Genomic DNA, 25,925 nt, shown 5'->3' on the forward strand with positions numbered 1-25,925 from the left:
GCGTGCTCCAGAAATACTTTTTTTTGTCAGGCTATCCCGTTTTCTGTTGCTACTGTTAGGTGATGGCCAGGCCCACAGCTGCTGGAGGACGCAGAGGGGCTCCGGCCGCCCGGGCACCCCTCGCCTGCTGCGGGACGGGGCTCCGCGGTGCCCCGCGTCGGGCTGGCGAACCTGCAGCAGCCCTCGGCTGCCGCGCCGCTGTGCCCCCCCGGGCCGGGCTCGGGGCGGGACCGGGGATCGGTGGGGACGCGGAGTTCCGGGGGCTTTACTCCACCGTGGCCCCGTTGCCGCGGCGGTTCCTGCCCACGGCCAAGGCCTGTGACGGGCGGGTGGTTACCGGCCGTACGTGGCAGAAGAGGCATTTGCGCTACCAAAGCCAAACGCGTAACTGCCCCTACGTCACGGCGCGCGTGGCGCTACGGGCCGGTCCGGCCGCCTCCTCCGCGCCTGCCGCAGGATGCGATCGGGGGGGGGGGGGGGGCGTTTCTGTCACCGCCCCTCGCGGCGGGGGACCGTCCCTGACGCCCGAAGGCGGCCAGAGGCAGGCGGGTCGCGGCGCTCGCCGGGGCGGGGGGGGCCGCAGAAGGGCCCCTTCAGCCCCCGCCTCTGCCGCAGCCCGGGCCGCGAGTCCCGCGGGCGCCGCCTGACCGCGGGGAGGAGCGGGGGCGGCGAGGCGCGGCCTCGCGGGGGCTGACGGGAAGAGGCGCGCGGGCGTCACGGGGTCACGTGCCCCGGCGCTCGCGCTGCCGTCAGCGTCGCGCGCGGCGGGCAGCCGAGGTAGCGGCCATGAGCGGCCTCTTGCTGCGCGCCCTGCGCGCCGCCCGCCCGCTCCCCGCCGTCCGCCGCCTGCGCACCGCCGCGCCGCGCCCCGCCTTCGCCAAAGAGCTCTTCCTGGGGACGCTGCGGAAGGTGAGGGTCCCGCCCCGCCTGGGGTCTGTCTCGCGCTCCCGTGGCCGGCGGCGCCTCAGGGGCGGGCGCGGGCCGCGGCTGTGGGGGTCCCGCGGCGGAGCGGTCCCAGGCGCAGGGAGCCGGGGGTGCGCGCTGCGCTGCCCGCCCCGGGGCCGTCGGCGAACCGACCGCCAGCGCCCTGGGCGGCTGCGGGGGTGCCGCCGTACCGGCAAGCGCGGGTAAGGGGGGTGCCCGTCGCTGCCTGCGGGAGCGCCGGGAGAGCGGAGCTGTCGGCGGTGCCTCGCCGGCAGCGGAGCGCTGAGCCCTGCTTCGGCCTCGCACCTGCTGCCCGTGACCTGCAGCGCGTGGAGAAAAGGAGGCACCGCCGGGCAGCCCGCTGCGCGCGGTTCCCGTTAGAGCCGCTGCCCCCCGCTGCGGTCCCGGCCTGGTTGCTCTCGGGTGCTTCTCCCAGCTGCAGCTGGCTTCGGCAGATCGACCTCTCCGCACCTGTGCGGGCGAGCCGTGCGGTGAATTACAGATGCTCAAGAACAACCAGCTTCTGAAGGGCTGTTTTAAACCACAGTCGCCTGTTCTTGCGAGCCTAGCAAATCGCCTGTAGAAACACGGGCGTCTGTTTACATTGGGCTCTGGGCATTGAACAGCTGCATTCCACAAAACTTATGTCAGTTTAAACTCTGTTCACTAAAAGGAGTGAGACTTTATGCAAACTTTTGCTTACAGTTTTTTGTAGGAAAGATTGAAGTTCTTGTGTCTTGAGATGCCACTGGACAAAGAAGTTATGAATTTGAGATAACACCGTATTAAAACAGTACTTGTTAATCCAAGGTGTGGAGTGTGCATTTATCCGAGATTACAGGGTTAAATAAATTGAAAGAAGGAACAACTCAAATCCACTGAAATGAGTAAAGTCTCCCAAAACAGACCTTGCCAAGTACAGTGTTACAGCAGTTAGCAGTCAGACTCCACCACATTAAACCCCTGTTCATGTATGCCTTTTTTTTTTTCCCCCTCTCAAATTTCAATACAAGATTCTGAAAAACTATAGCATTTACTAGATCCTGAATTTTTGGAGCTGATGTGATTCTTCACACTATCGTGAACAGTTTTGTTTGGGCTGAGGTTGACTCTTCTGTTCAATAGGGAGCAGATAATAAAAATCAGAAGCATGCTTCTCACGTAGTCTTTCACTTCTTATGTTGGTTGCTTGGATTTTTGTCTTTATTCAAGCCTGGCAGGTCATACTGCTTCCAGTTTATGACCAAAATACCAGGCTGATGATAAGGACCAGTATGGAACTCGCTAACCTTTGTACTGGTGACATTAAACAGGTGGAATGTGCTGTGTGTTCCCAAGGGACAGCGTTTATGGGCTGAGCATTGAAAACATTATAACAGTAAATTGATTCTGATACAAATTAAAATGAACTGATTTTTTTTTTAATCCCAAAATGGCATTACGTTGACAAAATTCATGGTTGATGAAGGATTTTTGCATCCTCATGGTTCTTAAAATCTCTTTATTTCTCCTTAATGTTTCTGTTTTTCAGGTAATACCTTCTGATTTGTTTTTGGTATGTAGTAAAGTTCAGTCCTGTGGATTTCATTAGATAAGGCTGTTTCTGCTTCTGAACATTTTCCACAATTCTTAATTTGCATAGTTTTTTAGAGCCTAGTATTTGAAAGGCATATGTTCCTGAATTTTTATTTCAATTGCACGATTCATGCTTTTTAAAAAAAAAAAAAATTGCCTCTTATTTTAGGAAGAAGTTTTCCCTTATCCAGAAATTAGCAATGAAGAACTAGCGGAGATCAACCAGTTTGTAGGACCTGTAGAAAAATTCTTCAATGAAGAAGGTATAGTTATTAGTTTCTTCTTCATGCAAGTGATTTGGTGATGACAAAATGATTTAACTATAGCAGTTGAATAAGATTATTATACTTAAAATATGTAAGTTATTTTATTCATTTACTGCTAGTCATATAGTGCTGCTGGTTCTATAGGCATGTTCATTGATGGCTTTTTTATATGGAGTCTTTGGATGCTGATGAGAAGACATGAATCTTCAAAACAGGAAAAAAAAATAGAAAAAAACAGGAAGTAAAAGAATTTTGGGTAGAAGTAGGATTTGAAATGGTTTTTAGCTTGACTGAATAATGCTATTTACCACTTCATATATTGTGATTATTTTTTTTCTGAAACTTTTAAACTTTCCTACTGTACTAAAACTGGTTTTAGCAAAATTCAGCAGAGAGATTCATAAATGATGACTCATTGAGAAGCTATGAAAAATCCAAAGCATTGATGTTTTTTCAGCATTAGAGTACCAATTCTGTTTGGGAAAAGTCATATTAGTCATATGCATTCCAGATAGGGTTGCAGGGTGTTTCTTCTATTACTGGTGCAACAGATAAGCCAATTCTAGAACAGTTGTGGAAAATTGGTTTTTACAGACCGCAATTTCTGAGGCAGTTAAACAGATTCGTCTCAGATTTCCCGCTGACAAAGACACTGAGTCTAGATTGCCAGACACTGCAGGAGTTCGAAGAAGCCTGTGATTGACACAGATCACAATTTATGAGATCCAAGTAATTTTAACTATAAAATTGTAGTGTTGCTCACTGACAGTAAATTAAGAATTTATGCAGATTATATTTTTTTAATTCTTTGCTCTGTTGGGGAACAGAATTTATTGAGCGAAAATCCTGATATTTAAGGGAGGAATAAAAATGTCAAATTAGAGAGTCTTGACTGAAGGTGGAAATTGCTTGTCTTTGTTTGAATTCACAACTATTTCTCTTTAGTTATTCAGGGTAACTTACGGGTGTGGTAAAAATAGGTTAGGAGAGCAGTCTTAAACAGTTAGAAACTTGATAGGATTGGCACTGGGTAAGGACATTCATCTCAGCAGAGTCGTTACGAAGCGTGACAGTGCCCAGACACCGTGGGTAGGTCTGTATGGGCATAATGGAGGAAGAGGTAAAAAAATGCCTTTCTCTGTCCAGAACAACTGATGGCATACCACAAATATGTATCTGATACTACGTAGCTAAAAAATTAGTGTGGGGAACAAGAAGTCTTTTTTAAAATGAGGCTTTTTTCTGAATAACTTCTCTTAGAAGAGCGTCAGAATGTTTAGTTGCCTCCCCCTATTATATTTCAAACAGAAGTTACAGTGTCATTTAACTGGGGTGAATGTGAGGTTTCTTGAGGAAACTCTGTTGCTTCTGCAGAGTTACTTCTTTTTGTGTACCTTTTGGAAAGACGGCTTGTGTTCCTTTTGCTGCAGCTTAGCCTTCCTGAGCTGCTTAATACGAGTCTTGTTTATTTTCGCTGTCACAATACAGAACAGCTCTTTTAATCCCCCAAGAATTTGAATAACTCGTAAGAACAAGGTTTTTTGTGATTAACTCATTTATGTACTTTTTTTTTAAATCATGACCTAGAGTTCAGATAGAAAATCCTGGAAATACTTATTCCAGTCGTGGAATCTGATAACATGCACATGCACAACCTGTATACATAGAAACATTTGAGAAAAGGAAATAAGCCCCAGATTTTTCCCACTTCCAAGTCCTTTTCCTGTATATGTCGTGACTTTACAGCCATAATCAGTGTTCTTGGGACCTTCCAGTTAGTTCTGTATTTTGACTTTGATAGTGTAATAAGGTGGGCTACTTAAGTGGAGCATTGTTCTCCAGAAAGAGAATTGGGACTTCCTGCTGCAGTGTTTAGGACTTGTCTGTGTGATTGTCATCAAAAGGCTAAAAATCGTTGGTGTTCGCTTTGCAGGGAGGAGGAGGGGTTGGGGTGGCAGGCTGTGGCACACAGCCCCCCACCAACGCGGTGCATCACTAGTCTTGGAGAAGCCAGCTGAGGGTTTGAGGCTTTTCCAGCCACAAGCGGAGGAAGGCAAACAGGACAGTCAGTAAGTCCAGGCTGAAGCTAGAAAGAGTAATTCTTGTGAAGTCGGGGATGAGAAGCATGTCTGTATCTGGTGCAACAAGCACTATGGCTTTTCTACAGATGCTTCGGAACGCTAGAGGAAAATTAGAGCAGGGAGGGATGGGATGCTCCAGCAGCCCCTTTCTGTAAGCTGTTTCAATTCTTCGGGTCTGGGCTTTCAGACTGATAGTTAGGTTAGAGATCATACTGCTGCTAGCTCGTAGCACGCAGTGACCTTGGCTCTGATTTGAGAGCACTGCAGTCTCAGAGATTTTTTCTGCACTTACAAGCACAGTTTTAAATTACAAAACCTTCTGTATTTGTAGTGGACTCTAAGAAGATTGATCAAGATGCAAAAATCCCACCCGAAACTTTAAAAGGACTGAAGGACTTGGGTCTCTTTGGCATGCAGATTCCAGAGGAATATGGTAAGTAAAAGATCGCAAAAGAATAATCCAGTAGTCTATATTGAGTAATGCATTTTTGGGTCTTGCAAAATGTGTCTGTCCTATTCCACGTGTAGCCATTTGACTTGAATGTCTAAATTAGGAGCTGAGGCTTCCTCCCTGGCTAATAAAGAGATGTGGGCACCGAGATGTCTTGGCTGCGTAGGGAGCTCTGCATACTCTTACCTTGGGTGCCTAAGTTTGATAACTAATTTTAGATGGTGTAAATTCCTCTTGGCGTAGCCTTTTCCTTTTTGTTCTTTTTTTTTGGATGCAGTAGAGGAGCTCGACATTCTGCAGGACTTGTAGGTCTTGCTTATGGTTCCTAAAATTGTACTGGGTCCAAACTACAGTGTCTCATGGAACTGATCTGTCAAAGCTGTCACCTGTCATTGGCAGATTGGAATGTGTTTGACCATATAGAAGTGTAAAAGTATAATGTCTATTTATTGAAAATATGGCTGTTGTATAAAATCTTCCCTATGCAATACTGAACACAAAGTTTACGTCTTAAAGGACACGATAGTGCCAACTGAGGTCAGAGACATTAGTTCCTGAGTGGGTTGACCCTTAAACTTGCAAAGGAGTTTTCAAGACAACGTTGATCTTGTTCTTGGGCATAAAATAAAAATTGGGGTTGAAACTAATATTTTACATGAAATTTATAAAGAAATGAGATCATTGCATTGTCTGTTTTCTATTATAAAAGAAGGAGACTTTAAAGAGAACAGCTCAGAGGAATTAATTGTTAATTAAAGCTTTTGAAATGCATTAGTAATGGTACTAAATGTTTTCCATGGGTATTCAGAACGAGGCAGGGTGATGTGAGAGTGAGATAGAAGAGAGGTTTGCAAGCTCTTTCAAGTTCTTCTCTTCAGGACAGTGTCTGGGGAGGAGAAAGGTCTGGACAAAGCACCTTAACCCAGATGGGGGGAGAGGGGTATTTAGGAACTAAGAAATACATTGGAAGAAGACAGGAGGCTGGTGTCCGCTGGAAGGAGATGTTGGAAGCAGAGAACAAAACACAGAACTCAGAGCAGAGCATTAGGAAGCATCGTGACACTGGAAGCGTAACTTAACTATTGATTATCTAGAAATAAGTTTCCAACTCTGTTAATTTTTTAAAGAGTCTGAAAGGCAATGTCTTTGACTTAGAAATCATACTGCAGTTTATTAAAATATTACTGTTGTTTCGATCTTGTGTTGTTTTGAAGCTTGTGAAATAATACTCTCTCAGCTTCCGGTTTGTAAAAGGTTGCAATCCATTCAGCATACTTTACCAAATCACAGTCCTGTCATCTTGTAAACACGTATGCTGGATAAAAACCGGAAGATGGAAAGCAATCTAAGCAAGCTACTTTTTTTTGCACCATAAATAATATGCTTCTAATGAGGTTATTTCCCATTTTCTGTAGTTTAAACCTGCTGTATTTTTGTTGGTGGTGCTTGTCGTATTTTAAAACTCTTCAGTCACCCATGTTCAGTGCTTCATTCATTGCATGGTATTTTTCATCATGGTTAGTAACGGTGGCATATTTGCCAGCAGCGTTAAAACACAGAACATTAATGAAGCTCATGTAAATCATGGAATAATGGCTGTCTGTAACATGGGCATCACTGGAGTTACTGTGCGTGTCATCTGTCATCTCCACGCGGAATCCTGAACCCAGCACCGCTTAGAAAGGGGAAAAGAAGTAAGAGTGTGTATAGAGAGGAGAGGAGTTTTAATTCATGTAAGCATGCTCTGAAGGAAAGGGGTGTAAGAGGCAGTGAGGTGAATTAATGGTATCGGGGAGACTTGTTCTTGCATTTGTTTGTTTCTTGCATAAAATAGTAGGACTATTGAGACATCTGCTGAAATAAGGTGTTCATTGTCCTGCCTTGCACCACTGGCCCAAGGAGAAAAATGTTAACCTGGACGAAAGATGATCTTGATTAGATAAAGTTGTTTATTCAGCAGTAATATATAAAATACTCTTTAATTACAGGGAGCAGGACTTCTAGTCCTGACGACATAAAATTCTTGAACATTAGACTCATAGAGGTGCAGCTTTGATTTATCCTACTTCTGTTCTTTTCGAGCTCCTTACAAACTGTCTCTGTATTTGCATCAGCAGATCACAAAATTCCTCCAGAAAGGATGTGCTAGTGTCAGGTTTGTTTCTTGATATTTTCACGTTTTTGTATTAAAGACATTTTTGAAGTGTTGTATTTTATCCTCCTTTAGTACCAGTTTTGAAGAAGGATTGGGAAACTGTTTTGTGGCAGTGTTGCTGTCTAAGTCATTTGCTGCCCCGCTGGCAGGGAAGCTGGGGCCAGCCTGGCTGTCCCTGTGCCTCGGTACCAGCCCAGCCCTGTCCTGAGGCTTGTCCAGCGCCCCTCCCTCTGCGCTTGGTCCGTGCCTGGTCAGCTGTAAAGCTCTGTGTGGGTTAATTGGCTTTGTAAGGTAGCGTGGAAATGTCACCAAAAACATTCATTTTATCCTGTAAGCACAGAAATTCAGACTACAGCAATTTTTATACCAAATCTTTTAGCGTTTTCACACACAGAATGTTTTAAACGAGCTTGTTTTCTACCGTTTGATGGATTATGCGGTATTTGCGATGTGTGCCTGCACACTTGAACACAAACACATCTGCTTTCTGAGTAGAACTAAATTCAGCACAACTCATGCTTATTAGAAAAGTTACTGTTTTCAAAATGCATTCTTCTGGCACAGCTGCAGCAATGTGGTACTTACTTGTGGACATATTCTACCCAGTCTATACTAAGACGCTCTCCAGTTAACAGTGTTACGTTCTTGATGCTTCTGTACTTGAAAGCTTTTTTTGGGGGGGGAAGGGGCAAGTTCAGTTGTAAGGTATCTACTTAGAATAAAACGTAGTATTTGTTTCAGGTGGTCTTGGTCTATCAAATACCATGTACGCACGTTTGGGAGAAATCACTTCTTTAGATGGATCTATCGCAGTTACTCTGGCGGCTCATCAAGCCATTGGGCTTAAGGTAATGCTCGTCTTTTATGTCAAGTAGTTCCACACAACTCACGTAGAAAAGGCGAGGTGAAGTTTGTTTAAATGTGGAGTGTGAGCGTGACAAGAATTACCGGTGAAGCATAAATCAGGTGGAACATTCTGACGTCAGGTTGGTTGTTCATGTTCCCAGAACCCTCTGCCCGTGGATCAGTGTAAAACTTCATGCAGCGTAAAGACTGAATATGAAGTACACTAGAAAATTATTAGTCCAGGAAACACTGAGATAATAATTCTTAGAAAAAATACCTTAAATGATCCCAAGTTTTTTAAATTGAGCGAACTTGATAAAAGAAGCTAGAATAAATATTGAAATAAATAAAATATCAAGGGGGCTAAAATTATGGGGAGGTGGGACAGCCCTGCAGAGAATTCAGAGGGGTGCAACTTTTTCTAGCTGAATGAGGCTGCATATTGGGGGAGCTTGGAGAAGAACCCAAGACCAACGTGCTACAGCAAGCATGTGAATTTTAAACTCGTTTTCTGTTTAATATAGCCTTAGGGGTCTAACCTTTGAGTGCATTTTATGGTGGATGGATGGTAGTAGTCTGAAGCTTGAAATACCAGTAAGTTCATTATAATAAGAAAAAAATTCTTCATGGAATTGAGCAGACAATGCTAATTAAGAATATGTATTTATTCCTCACCTTACTTAAAATTTCGCCATCTGTAGAACAGGGACAGTGGGCTGAGCTGATGTGTAAAGCAGTCTGATGAGAAGTGTGGTGTAAGACACAGCTACTGTCACTCTCCTGCCGTGGCCAGTTGGGGTCAGTTGGGGTTAATCCTCATTTTGTTGAGTAACTGTACCTTAGCTATTTAACCATTTATTATTTAGCTTTATCATGTATTTTTGTATTTTGTTTGTCCTTCATAAGAAACCTGCTGTAAAAGAATAAATACAACAGGGGTAATTAAAATAAGTGCACTCTCACAAAAAGTTGCTGAATGCCTATGTCATGAAATAATTTGGAGCCCAAGTGAATCATGTGTTCTGTTCTCTGGTCAGGAGCTTTGAAAATTGCTGCTTTTTGGGCTATTAAAATAAAATTATAGTGATAGTAATGAAGGTATGACAAATTATAAGGGAAGGGCTATCTCAGTGCCTTTCAGAGTAACAGTTAAGTCTTCACTTAAGCATGAACACAGTGAACCTTCCCCTAGAAGACAGTCTTACCAATAAGCCATTTCCTATGGGCATTTGAACAACTCTGTGATGATTGCGGACATGTTTTCATTTCTGATAAATAATAATGTCCATTGTTTATTAAACTGTCTCTTGTTACGCCATAAAATTTGCAAATTAAGCTTCCTGAACTTGGCAAAGCTTGTCAGCTTTATTTCTTTTCACACAGGTGGATGCTGAAAAGTTTTTCATTAATTCTTTATTTAGGGAATCCTCATTGCTGGCACTGATGAACAGAAAGCAAAGTACCTGCCTAGACTGGCATCTGGGGAGCACATTGCAGCTTTCTGTCTCACTGAACCTGGAAGGTTTGTAATCATAAAAGCTTCAGAAAGCACCAAAACACCTGAAGGATTTTTTTGTTATTTTCATCTTCATTACAGTGGTTGTTCAGTTAATACATTAAATCGTTATTGTTTGGTGCCTATGGCTTCAGTATATAGGTCTTTTTTTAAAAAAAAAAAATAAAAACAAACTTCAAATCATGTAATTCATCTTTCCCCAAGGTGCTGCTTATGGCATTTTCCGTGGAATCACTAACTGCTGTTGTTCCCATCCCAGGAATTTATCCACTTGATTTCTGGCATTACTGAACATGAATTGAAAGGATATTTGTGCTGTGTTAGAAATAATGTACTGAAAGCATCCTAGAACAGTCACAGTTCTTTTTTGCAAAATTATAAAAGCCTGTATTGAAGGAGCTGCCAAAAATAATAGGAAGAAATTTTGGTCTTTCCTTAGAGTTTAGAAAAGGCATCTTGGTAGCAGCAACTTCATTTCAAATTCTGTTAATGCAGAAGAGGTACAGTTTTCTTAAAAACATATAGGCAGATGGTTTACTGTGTGATTGTGAAGGAAACTGATTGAAGGACTGAGACCAGCCGAGTGTTTGAAGTAGAGTCTTGCTTGCCCATACAAAACTATAGTTTGAAACTGTCTTTCCTGAATTCTTGTCTGCTAGAATGACTTGCAATGAGCATTTGATTTTCTTGCCGATTTTCATGTTGCTGTGATGTAGATACCTCCCAGCCATCAGTGACGGTTTTTATTCAAGAGTCCTAAGCTGGGTTTTCACCCTCTAAAAGCTATCCTACCTGCAGGTAAAATTTAAACTAGCGCAGATATTTTAACAAAGCGATCCATGGAAGGGACTTGAAATAATACACAGGAAAAAACCAAGGGCTAACAGCATTCTGAAATTCTTCTAACATCTTTTTTTAGCCCAGTATTATTTAAAAAGATTGCTAGTCTTAATAACTTTAACTTCAGTCTTCTTAGAGACTTTAATTCTAGTGCACAGAAGCAATCATTTTTAGAACTGAGTTTTAGAAATCTAACCCTACTAAAACACCAGCCGAGATCTGCCTGTTCCAAGAACTTAACAACTGTCTTCAGCTGAAAGCCCAAAGTGAGCTGTCGTGGCATTTTAGTTTGTGGAAGAGGAAACTTCTTTCCAGGGGGAGATTATGTGCTTCTTGTTACGTTGTGTAGTAAGGTGGTGATTCAAGAGAGGGCGTGAGCGTTTAATCACAGAACGTAAATTTCCGATTGCTTTGTTGTAATTTGCCTGCTGATTTTGGTCCTGTAGAAAGTATTTGATGTGCCCAAGTGCTTATTGATCGAGACTGTCACATTTATTTTTCATTTTTGCTGAGCCTTTTTTCACTTGGGACATAAAACCAGGGTGTGAATTTTTGAGGAACTTAGGAATTTTAAACTTGATTGTGTTTTAGGATGGCATATTCATTGTACGTTCACATGGCTCAACATGTAGCTCAAGAAAGTTGCTTACGTGGCATTCTGAACATTCTGGTAACAAATACGTTAATCAGCAGAAAGGTCCCCTCAGGTAACTTAAGTAGAAGTAAATTTCTTTAGAGCTGTTGTGTCTACTAAGTTTCCTTGCTAGTTAAGAACTGAAATTTGTATACCGCTATTTAATACAACTGTGAGCATTCCTTTTTAAACTATGGGAGGAGGGGAAAAGATGTAGTTTTGTTTTTTAAAGCGTGTTTATTTCTTTAAACATTAATAACTTGTTTGGCTTTTAGTGGAAGTGATGCGGCGTCCATCCAGACAAGAGCAACCCTCAGTGAAGATGGGAAATACTTCTTACTAAATGGCTCCAAGGTACCCACTCACAGACTGGAAATATGACAGGTTTTTGTTACAAGTTTGTAGAAAATATATTTGTCTTTTGCAGCGTTGCCATCCGTCGGTTTTGCTATGGCAGCTGCATCAGCATTTTGAGGTTTCCAAGCTAGTGAAGAATGCCCATGTCAAAAAGACAACCCATGTTGTTTTAGGGCCGCAGAGACTAGAAAAGCACGCTGTTCGGGGAATAACCTTCACTAAACTCCTGCTAAGAAAGATAGGAAAAGCCACGGTTAAGTTCCTTCTCTGCATCGCCAGCTCATGGTGTTCAGCTTCAGGGAGGGTTGGTTAGTTAGCCTCCTTTGGGACAGCGCAGGCAAAAGGAAGCCTAAAACCATGTTTTCGTCTCTTTTCATTCTTCATGCCGGATTTTGGAGGTATTTTTGAAAGAAAACTTAACAGTGAATTGGAAATAGGGCTGCTTGGAACATTCTGCTAAAAGAAACAATGGCAGAATACAATCTTGAAGAAATGAAGAGGCGTACAGGATTCAGCAATATTTGATACGTTGCAGACTTGATCTGTAGTTGTTGAAATAGCTGTCTGTGATGTGAAGAGACCCAGCCTGGGGGGGAGGCCGTACGTACATGGCCCGATTCAGGGAATTTCTCATCAGAGTTGAAACTATTTTGGGCAGAGTGGGTCTACAGTCTGTATTGCCCTTGTATCCCTCACGTGCCAGAAGTAGCAGGATATACAAGCTTTTGTGAGAATGCACCATGGATTTTAGTTTAGTTCAAATTTATATTACAATCTATTTTTATAGTTGCTCTAAACTTACCATTCTGTGATCAGCTTTCCTTGGAAATGTGTTCACAAGAGGCAAAACTAGTAGCAGAACACTCATTAGAATTTTAAGGGAAGAAGCGGCGATTTTTCACCGCTCTGTTCTTTGCTGGTCTATTATGAAACACTTCGGAACAGTGCTCGCAAAACCAGAACAGATGTATTTCTTACACCTCTTTCCTCTCTCAAAACAGGTTTGGATATCAAATGGTGGCCTTGCTAATATTTTCACAGTATTTGCTAGGACAGAGGTCGTTGATAAAGATGGACAACTAAAAGACAAAATTACTGCTTTCATCGTAGAGCGGGATTTTGGTGGAGTCACCCATGGGAAACCTGAGGATAAATTAGGCATTCGAGGATCCAATAGTAAGAATCACTTAAAATTGTTAACAGAAATTGTTTTAATATTTTCATGTTTTAATTTGTTTAGATCCTCTGAATTCAGAGGCAAATCAACATCTATTGCGTATAACAGTATAAGTTTCATGGTTCTTTACCTAGCTTTTCCTACGAGTCCTTCCTAATGCAGGGTCTGAAATAAGGAATCCATATTGTATAATTCTTTCCTGCACATGTGAAGCTTCCCTGACTATGCAGTGGAAGAAATCACTCGGAAGGTTCAGTAACCAAGTAGCTTTCATCTAGAACTCAGTTTTCACAGGCTCTCCTTAAGCTTACCGAAGATTATAGTTTTTTACCATCTACCATTTGGACTTGACTGCTGTATCAGTTCCTTAAAATAGAGACAAAACTGTAGTTCTCTGTTTACACAATGTACGTTCATTATATTTTGAATACTTTACATCAGTAATTGATGCCAACTACAGTTTTTTCCCAAATTCTGACTTCTCTGGCAAAGTGTATGTAATTGTCATAAACAGCGCATTAGGAAAACTTTGCTTCTTGTTCCAAAAAGAGTCAGTTATGTTCCCGAATGTCTTTTAAATATTTCTACATAATAATTCAACAGCTATTAACTCTGTGTTTCAGCCTGCGAAGTACATTTTGAAAACACAAAAGTGCCTATAGAGAACGTAATTGGAGAAGTAGGAGGGGGATTTAAGGTAAGCAGTGGAGAATCAATACTGATGATTTTTAAAAGCCTGAAGGAGACTTCCCCCCCCACCCCCCGTACTGAAGTTCCGTTATTGGTAGTACGAACATTGCCAAACTGAAGAACACTGGAGGATGGACTTCTCTGTTTACCTTATGTGTTTTGTATTAATTGGTTTCACTGGCCCAGTGTTCAGATTTCTATGTATTTCTTCTCAATACAGTTACAGAGCTGGTTCCGCTATTTGTTTGGCTTTTTGACATTTTTCATGGTGTACCATTCTCTTCAGAAAAGGGAGCAGCTTTTTCAGCAGAACTTGTGAATTGAATCAGGGAAATGTCTTCTGCTGTTTTCTACCACCAGAATTGTGGACTGTGTAGAAAGGGAGAGAAAGAAATGAGTGTAACAGGAAATGGTTTGAGGGAAGTCCAGATGCTCTCCCAGGTCCCACGGCTGTCAGGTGGCTTTCCAGGGTTTGATCAGGGCACAAGAAAATAACAGGGGGAGTACATTTGAAAGGCTGCCTCTGGCATCGGTTTCCCTTCATTGCATCAGAGCGGTGTGAGCCAACGAAGGTAACACTGTTGTAACCTTTCTCTGAGAGTCTGACGTGTGGATGTGCAAAACTGTTTTTAATGATCCTCCTCGGTTTTCTTACTCCTGTGGCAGGCAGGTCCAGACCCAAATGCTAAATGAAAGCATTTTCTTTAAAGTAGTAAACATATCAAAAGATGATTTTTATGGTTTCTTCTTCAGGTAATTACCACAAATTAAAATGTAGGAGCAATGACTTCTTGCTCAGTTTCTTAACAGTCTTTGAACTGAGTCACCCATGTTTCTCTTGTTAAGAAACAGTAATACTAGATTAAAAATCTATTTTTGTACATTATCGATCTGTATTTCATTTCTACACTTTTCATTCTTGTTCCCTTTTCTTGTACGTTGCTGAAAGGTGTCTGAAGAGGGAAAGCATCCATCACAGGTCAGCTGCGGAGAAAACTTTGTCTGTTGTGTACACACATTAAACAATATTATGGTTTTCTTCTTCATCTGTTTGATAAACTTCAGCAGTGCTGTCTAGTTTGAATGTTGTTTGTCTCATTGCAGATAAACACATTTTAATCTACATTTTCCCTTAACGTAGTTTGAGTAGAGGATTACTTCCAGGTCACTGGATCGTCAGTATCTGAAAGCTCTATCAAATATGAAATTGGATGTAGTAGGTCACCTTAAAAGCCTGGTTTTGAAGCGTTGTTGCTGGGATGCTGAATGCTGCGCTGACCAATGTGAGGGCAGGTATTCCAGGGACGAATGAAATCCAGGAAAGCACTAGAACATGAAGCAAGATAGCAGTAACCATCGTGGCCTAAGGAGAAGTTTCGTGGCGGCAACATTTGTGCCTAAAACCCGTGCATTTTCTTCACAGGTTGCCATGAATATCCTGAACAGTGGAAGATTTAGTATGGGCAGCGCATCTGCTGGAATGATTAAAAAATTGATAGGTGGGTGAGTTAGGTGTTCCGGATTGCTGGATGCCATGCAAAAAAAAAAAACCAAACCCTGATCTGCATAAGTTATATAATGCAGTTAATTCAAAATAGTAACACGAGTCTTGATCATAAAACAACATCGCTATCGTGTCAGTCATAACATGCTTTGACTTCCTTGAAACACTAAAATAATCTTTATTTAAAATTTTTATTAAAAGCCTGTAAAATACTGAAGTTTTTTCAGTTCGTATAGTGGAAAGTTATTGCCTCTGCTTAATTTTTCTGAGATAAAATACTCTTAAAGAATAGCCTGTGTACTATTACTTTTAGAAGGTATAATCGCCTTTAAAGCCTCCAACTTGAATAACTGGCTCAAGGCTTATTGTAATAAGTAAGAAAATTGGTTTCTACCGATAGTTACCCAAAATAGTAACAGAGATCCCTCTAAAAAGTCATCAATTAGCACTAAGAGGTGCCTTCTCTAAGAGTACCAGTTCGCACCTGAGAGTCTTGTTTCAAAGCCTTCGGCACCGTGTTCCCAGGCTTCATCACCACCGTCGTTTTGAGGGTGTTGTTCACAAGCTACTGCCGCTGCAGCAGCCAGGGGTGACTGTGTGTAGGTTGAAGTGTCACTGTGGGTCAACAAAGACACCGTCAGCAGGCGTGGGCTGTCACAGTTACAGTTCTGCTGCTCTGAGAGGCTTTTTTTTGTTTGTTTGTTTTAAAGAAATGACTGCAGAGTATGCTTGTACCAGGAAACAATTCAATAAGAAACTGAGCGAATTTGGATTAATTCAGGTAATAGAAAAATGAAAAAACTAAATCTCTGTGCTTTGTGTTGACTGTGTGCAAGGACATGGATTATGTTGGGCTTCCTTTGGCTGTACTGGTTTAAAGAAATTGCTAGAGGTATTAAATTTGTGTTAACTTAGCGCAGACGACTGTATGCTGATCTTTTAAATGTCTAGAATGATCAATGTCATGAATAAAGATTTGCTGGGGTGGTTTTTTAGATTTTGCATGATTGTTTTGCAGTAGTACTTTTTATTAATTAGTATTTGATAATGTTAAACGTGAAAAATGCAGTTGTGGTCTTAAGTTTCAGGCTTGACTGTGGGATTTTGCATCTGAATTACTGTGTGATTCCTCACATTACTGTTTGACAGGAGAAGTTTTGTTTCATGGCTGTGAAAGCATATGTAATGGAGAGTATGGCTTACCTCACTGCAGGAATGATGGACAGGCCAGGGTTTCCAGACTGCTCCGTGGAGGCAGCCATGGTCAAGGTAATTAACTAATTCTATTGAAAGACTTGCCTGCAGCTTTAAGCTAATAAAGACAAAGACCGCTCCTGTTTTTCAGTCTACGTTCCAGATTGCCGAGAGGCTCAGGTATTGCATTTAGACACATGCTACAAAAACCTCAGCTAGATGAAAAAAATAGACATTGTTGTTTTCCGTCATTTACTTCCCACGTGCTATTTATTACCTCAGATTCGGGCTGTTGTCACCATACGAAATAAAAACTGCATACAACAGGTTTGGAATATTGTGGTCCTCCCGAAGTCTGGTTTTATGTGGCCTCACACAGTAGCAAGAGTAAAAAGACACTCAGTTATAATCCCAGCTGCAGGCCTGGCTAAGGCGCTTCTGTCCTGGCTTTAACTCAGAATTGGTTGCAAAATACGTTACCGAGAAAGAGTTGGGCCCTCTCTGCTGGAGTGTTGCTGTTCAAGGCATGTCGCCCCGCCTGCCGCGCAGGGCTGGCTGCTGCCGGCCAAGGGCACCCTTGCGGAGAACTCGCAGATTTTCAGCCCCGTTGCTGGTCCCCCACGGTGTGGTCAGTTCAAAAGAACTCGTGTGCCGGTGCCTGGGCAGAGGGGAAGGGCTGCAGCCAACCAGCTACAGCTGTTCTTTCCGTTTGCGGCTGTTGCTCCCCTGGGAATATTTCCTTATAGAGACATTTTTTGTGGATTGCAAGGAAACCGTTGAAGTTTGGTCAAAGTATAGAGCCTGAGCCGTAAGCGTACGATTTCACAGGACTAGTGTAACAGCAGTACAAAATACTACAGCAGTGTCGTGTAGATACAGTAACGGAGCAATGTATTCTGTATTTACCGTGTAGCGTGGTGATTAAAATACTGTTCGATGGCAGGTGTTCAGTTCTGAAGGTGCATGGGCTTGCGTAAGCGAAGCGCTGCAAATTCTTGGAGGCCTTGGCTATATGAAAGATTACCCCTATGAACGCTATCTCAGAGACAGCAGGATACTTCTGATTTTTGAGGCAAGTATCAATATACTGTTTTTACTGTAAGCTGAAATTCACACCCTCGCATTCTGTAAACCTGAGCTGAAACCCAAGGTTGAGCACGCCTTCATTCCTTTAGTTGCAAAGTCTGTAATAGCTAGAATAAGACTGAAGAAGTAATCTTGCTTTCTTTGGAGATACGGAGCGTGCTTTCCGAGAATACAGTAAGATATGGTGGCTTTTATAGACTAGCCACAAAGTGCGAGTTACAGTAGGAGCTGGCACCAGCTTTGCCTCTGGAAAGAACGAACTGTTTTTATATATATATATATATATACACACACACACACACACGGTAATATATATATACACACACACACACACGGTAGTATAGATACAGGGGTTTTTATATATATATATAGACACACACTGGTAGTGTATATACAGTTTCTTAAATATTTAGAAACTTTCTGGATGTTTTTAACAAAATACACAGCTGTTTTAAACACACTGTCATGAGTAAAAACAGTCCCCGTTCATGGCTTGGGTTTGTCGTTGTTTTGAACAGACGGAAGGATCCTAAGTTGGCCTAAAAGCCTAAATCTGTTTTGACAAAAGTAACTCATCAGTTTATGGTCAGTAAATAGTTGTAATTGCATATGCTGACTGAGGATGAAATCAGAGTACCATGGCTGCCTAAGCAAGAGCCTTATGAGAATGAAGTTGGCCATCTTCCTTTGCATCAAGCGTACTTTGAAACCTTTTTGCTGCTTTTATTCTCATGTATCTCCTACTGATATAAGTGGTAGGATTTGGGAAGAGGTATGGGCAAAGTTTTGATTTTTGAACAGATTTCTCTAACAGGATTTTCTATTTTTTTTGTGGCTAAGCTGCTGTGTTGGTGCCTAGACTCGAGTAACCTTTCCTCTTGTGTGCTTCTTGCAAGTGAAGTAGGAAAACTCACCCACAATTAATTCAGAAGTTTAGTTAACTTATTCATGTGTGTTCATTTTTAAAAAAAAAGTTGGCTGGGAAATTTATTCTCCACTGTTTCTAAGCTGGATTATCCGTGACTGTTCATCTCTACATCTGAGTCAGGCTTCCAGACTTGATTTTTCTTGATGGACCATTTAGAAATGATCATTTACCTCCTGGTGTCAGGACAGCAGAGATCATAACTGCAAATTAACAGGGGCAAGAATTTTCAAACTGCACCTGAGTGCACAGCAGCCACCTAGCTGCTCTGGCAAAGAAAGACTTGCGTGTCTTACCTCCTGTAAGCGGGAAGAGTCGATTCCAATATTGATTAAAGAGCAACACCAGCCAACCTGTAAGGTCGGCCTCCTGTGGGGTTTGGTGTTTGTGAATCTGACAGACATTCTGAATAGTAAAATCAAAAGCAGATGTACGGAGCACTTTCTAGACGGGTTGAGGCAGAGACCTTTCATGTTGGACAGGTTATAGGAAGTCTTGTTTAAAAAAAAGGCTGGAATTCCTGTAATTCAGCTCATTTTTCTCACTGGTCCCAGCAGATACAGAAAGTTACTCTTCTGCTCAAACCAGGAGGTCGTGCTTACCTTGTTGTTTATCTAAGGGCCCTGCAAGCAGATCAGATAAATGCAGTTTGCTGCAGCCAAGGACGAGTACTTTTTCTTTGAACTGTGGCCTCTTTGTCACTTGGCTTGTCACTGGGTCATCGCAGTTTTGACACTGAGCTAATACTCGGGGTGCTTGTCATCTGTGACCAGCCTGCTGTGTTCTGATCTTTATTCTTCAGCCACCCGTATTAAAACAATCAATCACATAATAGATTCCCAGACATGAAATTGTGTAGTACCATTTTAATTTCCTGGTCAGCGTTTGCTTTCCAAAGGCGTACTGAGCAATTTTACAAGTATTTAAATGTTCCTTTACTGGAACAATCCAGAACTTACTTTTTACTCAAAATGCATTTAGTCTGGTTTCTTTTTCCTTGTGATACATATGTATGTTTAATAATGAGAGGCTGAATGTCTTCACAGCTAAATGAAATCAGAATTTGTAATTGAGATAAAGCAAGAGATGGCAAACACTTACAGATGGATGAAGAATAATCTTTTAATACTAAAACAATGGAATAATAGAAAGGGAAGACTGGCAAACAGACCTGCTTGGAAAACATTCATTAATATTGTAAACTTTACAGTTAACTAAAGACCCTGTCTTCAAAATTAATACATATACTTTAAAAGAATAGATTACTGCATAGAGCGTTTAGCCTTTGTTCCTTACTTTCAGTATCTGTGACCCTCTGCAGCCGTATGTCCTCAACCTCCCCAGCTTCTGTTACTGCTTCAGGCAAACTCCCCTGGCATAAGTGTGTTTTCCTTACAAGTGATGATGATCTTTTGGCTTATACATAGAGCTCTCAAAAGACTTTTTATCATACAGGTCCAAATGCATTTTAGAATGTTTCAAGGAAAAGCACAGCACAGGAGTTGTTATTTTCACATCAAAAGCAGTTTTAGGAAAAAATAAAGTACAGAAAATACTAACACAGTATACCTAGATTTTTTGAAATACTAGAAATACTTTGTACTTGATATTGACTTCACTTTATATTATGTTTCTTACAGGGAACAAATGAAATTCTGCGAATGTATATTGCTTTGACGGGTATGCAATATGCAGGCAAAATCTTAACTGACAAAATTAAGTATGTTCTCATTTATTGCTAATAGTTTTTAATAAACTGAACAGAATCTGATAACTGTTTAACTATAGCTAAGAGAGGAATCTGTAGGGGGGGGAAATATGCAGTATTTCTGAATGTATTGTCTTGTCTAAAAGGCAGTTCAATGTTATAGGAGTCTCTTTTTTTTCTTTTTAATTGGATGTTTTATATATTTATTTAGGAATCTTGGACTTACTTTATCTTACAATTCCAGCTTGTGTAAAATTCTTTCTTAAACGATCAGTAATGAAAATTTTATAACTTAAGATTTTATGACAAAGTTTTATTGGTGAGAAAGACGGGGTATCGTACATACTGAGTACGTACACTGGTCTCTCTCTCTGGGATTTACTGTATTTTTAAGAGGAACTGAATATGAACCTTGTTGTATACTTTTAAGGTCATATAATTGCTCTGCTGACTTCATAGTGAAAAAATGGATCAAAAGACTTGTTGGTTTGTAGACAAACTGCAGGTGTTTGGTAAAGCATTTAGACTTTCGAGCAGTTATCTGAACCTCCTGAAACTTCCCTTGGGAACCAGGAAATGGCCTCTAACAGCTGTTGTTTACCCAACATTTTAGAGAAATCAAGAAAGGAAACGTAGGAGTGGCATTGGGGGAGTTTCTGAGCAAACTACGGGACACGATGGGCAGAAAAGTGGATTATGGGCTAGTGGGCGATCGCGGAGTGGTGCATCCCAGCCTCCAGGTAAGGGCAAGGGGGGATGCAGTGCGCTCTGATCAGACCCAGACACTGGTCTTTCGTATTTGATTCCCGTCACTCCTTGTCACAACTTGATATCGTGGTTATGCAAAACAAAGCGTGTGCTTAGGAATAGTGAGATTTACGAGTTTAAGCAGATAGTTATGCCATTTCAGGGGTAAGGACTTAGTTCTAGATATTATATGGGTACACATCAAGGTAAAATGAAGACTGCTCTAAGTCTGTTTTTATACCAAATCCAGGTTTATATCCATTTTAGTAATTCATATAAATTGAGCCTTCACCATATTAAAGGCTTCATTTGTAATGGTTTGTTGCTGCCCTTTGTAACAAGCTCAGTTACAAAATATCGTATTTTTTTTTCCTCTTTAATAGTAATGTGGCTTTAGGTAAGAATTTCTGTGAACTATGTATACGCACTTGCTTAATCACTTAGTACGTAATTTTTACAGCCAATGATGAATGATCTTTTAATAGAAAAAAGTTAAGGTATGTTCTTCCTATGATGTTTGTTAGTGATCTGAAAAACTGTAACAAAATGATTTTTTTTTTTTTTTTTAACTGTTCTGTCAGTACACCTGTCCTCCAGGTCAGGTATTTCAGGCACACAGGTAAGAGGATTTGCCAGTACTGTTCCGTTCACGTAGGGAAGTTTAACAATACGGCACCTCCTTCGGCTAAATACGCCATGTTCTGCCGTGCCACCAGCGTACGGGGCTGGATTGGTTTAACTACAGCAGTTCTGCCCCGGCTGACACGCTGGATTCAAATTTCCTCTAAATAGCTTCAAACCCACTCACTTGCATTATTCGTATTAGAAGAATCAGCACCATGAATTTATGCATTTATGAATGCATAAAAGCCAAATGAGACATGGAAATTTTAATACCAGAATTTGAGACTATTGGTGAATTCACACAGTAGTACCAGATAATCTTGATTTTCAGGGTTTTTCATAACCTGCAGCACTTACTTACTTACTTAGAATAAAAACGAGGTTTGCTGTGCAGCACTAATGTTGTGTAAGAATTTTCCAAACTATTGCTTGCATAAGCATAAAGGCTATACTGAAAAGCTACCAAAAGTAAAATTTAGACAATTTTAATGCATATTTTATTGAGAAAGAATAGTGCCTGCCTGGCTTTCAGCAGCAAACCAGATGAATGTTAAAAAAACAGTGTTTGCAGAGAAGTTGGGCTTCAGGATACCAGGGCTGCCTCTAAACAGGGATTTCCACCCCCCCCCCCCCACCTGCCCCCCAGAAAAGAATCAACATTTTCTAATCCCATTCCTTTTAGATAAATAGGGAAACTTTCTCTCCTTTTTAGCTGGGAAGAAAAGGATGTAAAAATGGTGAAAGGTGATCTTAAAAGGGAATTCTGGTCAGTGTCTAGAAGTAAGTTGATAATAAACACTGCGTTTAGCAGAAAAATGAACATCCATTTTTTTAGAGAGGGAAAGTTCATTCTTGCGGTGGGGCACGCATCTCAGGGCTTACATCATTATTTTCTTCAATAGAACTCTGGTTTTATTTTATAGGGAAGTGGCAAGAAACTCGAGGAAAACGTTTATTATTTTGGAACTACAGTAAGAGGCCTGCTAAGTAGATTCGGCAAGGTAACTATTATTTTTTCTGTTATCTTTTGTTACCGAATAGTTTATCCTCAACTAAATTGGCCTCGCTAGAAGCGGGCTGTGTGTACAGCAAGAGGCAGGACTTCCCTTACACAACACGTTTCCATTGAATATGAGAAAATACACTGCAATTCTATATTCGATGTAATGGACAACTTATGTTTAAAACAAAACAACAAAACCAGCAATCTCAGTGAATTAGTTGTTTTCTTCTACCGCTGTAAGCACAAATCCTGCCTGCTCCGGTGACTGTTTTAAGTACTTGCTGGGAGCAGTCACTGGAACCCATTTCCCTGTTCCCCAATGCAGAGCTGTACCAGCAGGTTTTGAATTAATGCTCTTCAGCCATATTGTACAGCAAACGAATCTATAATCGTGCCATGCAAAGTGGTGTAGTTAAAATAGGAGAGACTGAACTTAGAATACCCTGGATTTTCAATTTTGTGACAGTTCATCTGACGTGTTCTGAGAATGCTTACCAGCCTAGGCCCCGCCGCATTCCACCTGAACTAATACATCTTTTGAACAGGCTTAATGTATTTGGTACTTCAATTTCAGTGATTTTGGCATTTACCGATGTGATTTCAAGACGCAGCAATTTTACTGCAGCCGGAAAGACTGTTAAAAGGTGGAACATAGTTAACCCAAAGCTTAGTAGTTTAAACATAGTTAATCCAAAACTGTTAAAAGGCAGAGCATAGATAATCCCAAACTTTCTGACTTAGGGTAGAAATTCTGTGTAACAACTTACCTGTCTATGCTAAAAAAGTATGAACCTAAATACAAAGTATGAAAAAACGTTTGTTTAGAGTTTTAAATTGACAAACCACAAGCTAATAATCATTCTTACTCTTCCAGACAATAGTGGATGAGCAGTTGGTTCTGAAGAGAGTGGCAGATATCATTATTAACTTATACGCAATGACAGCAACTATTTCCAGAGCCAGCCGGTCTATCAGCATCGGTCTAAGAAACCACGACCATGAAGTAAGTGTGCTTTAATATTGGTCATACCCATTTAATGTCTGCACTCCTTGGATCACGTAGCTTAACAATCAGTATTTATTAGCATTCTGCCTCACTATGTGTTTTGTAATGAAGAGGCACTATCCAGCCTCAGACTCTCCTTGAAACGTTAGAGCCTGTGTACATTTTACAGGGCTGTAACCAGCTGCTTTTCTCTTGATGAGCTGACTTTCCTCTCAGCTCTGAAACGTGCACGAGCACGATGCTGTCCCAGAAGAGTGCTCTAAACCAGCAGGCATTGTATGCTCGTGTCTCAGACGTCGCAAAACCTCAACGACAAGTAGCTGTCATTACACTTAAAAAGTACGCGCCACGTTTGTTAAGAATTTATATCTACCACAGCAAACTCTCCCGTAAAACTGACAGTGCACCAGAATGCTTCTGAACTGACTGGTGCAAGAGTGCAGTAACCACACCAGTTGCCTCCCAGGTGCTCTGGACATAGGAGTTGCATGCTATCAAAGAATTTAAAAGTATTGTAACACATACATACACATTTATGAGTGAATTACAAATTGGCATGTTCTCTTAAACCTGCTAACACCATGCAGTTCTTCCCAAACTCTTTCCGTGTATAATCATTAATAAATAGGAACGTATAGTAACAATATTTTGCCAGTAAATTTATTGACAGTAAAGTGAGTGTTTGACACACAGGTAATTGTATAGTAGCTCATTTAAAGTTTCGCAGTGAGGATTATGCTATAGGATGAGTAAATTTGCTACAATTAAAAGTGTTAAACAAATCCAAGCTGATTAACCTGTGTCTTCACTGGCCTTGAGACTTCAGATTCTGTGTGTGGAGGCCCCGTCGGGATTTATTAGCAAAAATGTCTCCTAGTCAATTGTGAGTTGAAGGGCTCATCCCAACTCTGACACGCAGTAGCTGTGGGGAAAAAAGAACAACTAAGCTTGCAACGTACATGACTAGCTTGTAGGGCTTCATTATCAAGAGACAAAAATAGTCATTTAAGTTTCTGAAAAGCAAGTCTGTATTTTTACTACGTTGTTTTGTTTATGAAATTCATTTACTGGTTTTTAACCAAGTTTTACTATTTTCTCAGGTGCTTCTTACAAATATCTTCTGCACAGAAGCATATTTCAAGAATAATTATGCCATGGCTCAATTACAAAAATGTAAGTTCTAGAAAATAAAAGGAGGATTTTTATACTCGTGGCTTTCACAGACTCCAAACAAAAGGAGGTGGTTTTGATGTGACCAACAGAATTGTTTTGCTCTGCCTTTAAGTAGGATGAGGAACAGAACTGGTACTACTTGAATACAAAGACTCTCTTCATTTAATAGCTAAAACAAACAGCAGTGATAACTTTTTTTCCCCCCAGCTGTGGGGAGGAACATAAAATCTGTCAGTAGCAAATACTCCTGTAAAGAAAATACGAGATAACCAAATAGGTGAAATACCGAACTGTTAAGCACTGCCCAGTTCAGCAGTTGCTCTGAGAGAGTCAGTCTGCAATAATCAGCCTTCTTTGAAAGATAATGTTAAATTCCTGGCACTGAAGTGTAGATATTTGCATTTGTATTCTAAAATCCTTTACAAAAGAAATTCAGAAAAGCTGTTTACGGGACTTCGCTTGAATTCCCTTCTGTTTCTCCACAGATGCAGATGAAAATCTGGATGACTACATTAAAAAAGCTGCCAAGCAGATTCTGGAGAAGAGAGCCTACACCTGTTCTCACCCACTGGACAGGACATTCTGATCGCTGCCCTGATGAATGTAAAACACTGATGACTGTAAATCAGTGACTGATTTTCTGCAGTTCAGGTATTTAACACCTTAAAAATAACTGTTTCATGAGTTTACCAAATGTAATTAGCTGTAACTGTGTAAAATAAAACTTCTAAACACAACTTCATATCAAGAGAATAAATAAAGGAATCTTATTTAAATCTCAAATTACCTTACTAGATGTACAGACATCCGTTTCCCTTGGAGCGCTACGTAAAGACAGCTGAGGTTTGGATAGCAAGATGTCTTTTCCCAGGGAAGGGGCTGGGTGTTTTTCTAAGTGTCTTTAAGCTTAAATCAGTTACTTCTTTACTTAACTTACTTACCTTTAGAGAAGCACGGGAAGTCCTGCAGATTCAGAACAAGTCAGTTAGTTTGGCAGGGGCTGCCAGAGGCCATCCTGCCGAGTGCACGGGGGACAGCAGGGCCAGCTACAGTCACCACTGCCTTGTCCAGGCGAGTTCTGAGCGTCTCGGGATGGGGGTTTCGCTGTCCCCATTTACAACGAGCTCCCAGTTAAAAGTTTTTCCTTCTATTGAATCAGAACCTCTCCCTATTCTGTTCTTGGCCTTGGTCTTAAGCCTTACGCTGGCCCCTTTGCTTTGTTTCCTTTTTTTAAAAACAACAACTAGGGGGGGTTATTTAAATATAAGCTGTCATCTCTGTTAAAAAAACCTCACGAGACAATGGATTTTCATGACCATTATTCAGACTTGATGACAGTTTACACGTTTTTCCTCCAAACCTAACTCAGCTACCCCATAACTATCCCTGCAAGGTCAGTTCTATCCAGAAACACGTTCAACAGTGTCCCCATACTTGCCTTTG

At 41.2% G+C, this 25,925-nt stretch overlaps 1 protein-coding gene across 1 annotated transcript; it reads left to right on the plus strand.

Annotated features, from left to right (window-relative positions):
• The first annotated feature begins 826 nt into the window (after positions 1-826).
• On the plus strand, positions 827-25,224 carry ACAD9 (acyl-CoA dehydrogenase family member 9). The gene is made up of 18 exons (XM_059823171.1): positions 827-909; positions 2,669-2,762; positions 5,178-5,279; positions 8,194-8,300; positions 9,720-9,820; positions 11,564-11,642; positions 12,647-12,821; positions 13,446-13,519; positions 14,936-15,011; positions 15,727-15,797; positions 16,166-16,285; positions 17,154-17,282; positions 19,862-19,941; positions 20,543-20,669; positions 22,224-22,301; positions 23,178-23,306; positions 24,410-24,482; positions 24,968-25,224. The coding sequence occupies exons 3-18, from the start codon at positions 5,258-5,260 to the stop codon at positions 25,066-25,068; spliced, it is 1,542 nt and encodes a 513-aa protein (XP_059679154.1). The 5' UTR covers positions 827-909; positions 2,669-2,762; positions 5,178-5,257; the 3' UTR covers positions 25,069-25,224.
• Positions 25,225-25,925: the final 701 nt, after the last annotated feature.

Source organism: Gavia stellata, chromosome 12, assembly GCF_030936135.1.
Source record: "Gavia stellata isolate bGavSte3 chromosome 12, bGavSte3.hap2, whole genome shotgun sequence".
NCBI classification, from domain to species: domain Eukaryota; kingdom Metazoa; phylum Chordata; class Aves; order Gaviiformes; family Gaviidae; genus Gavia; species Gavia stellata.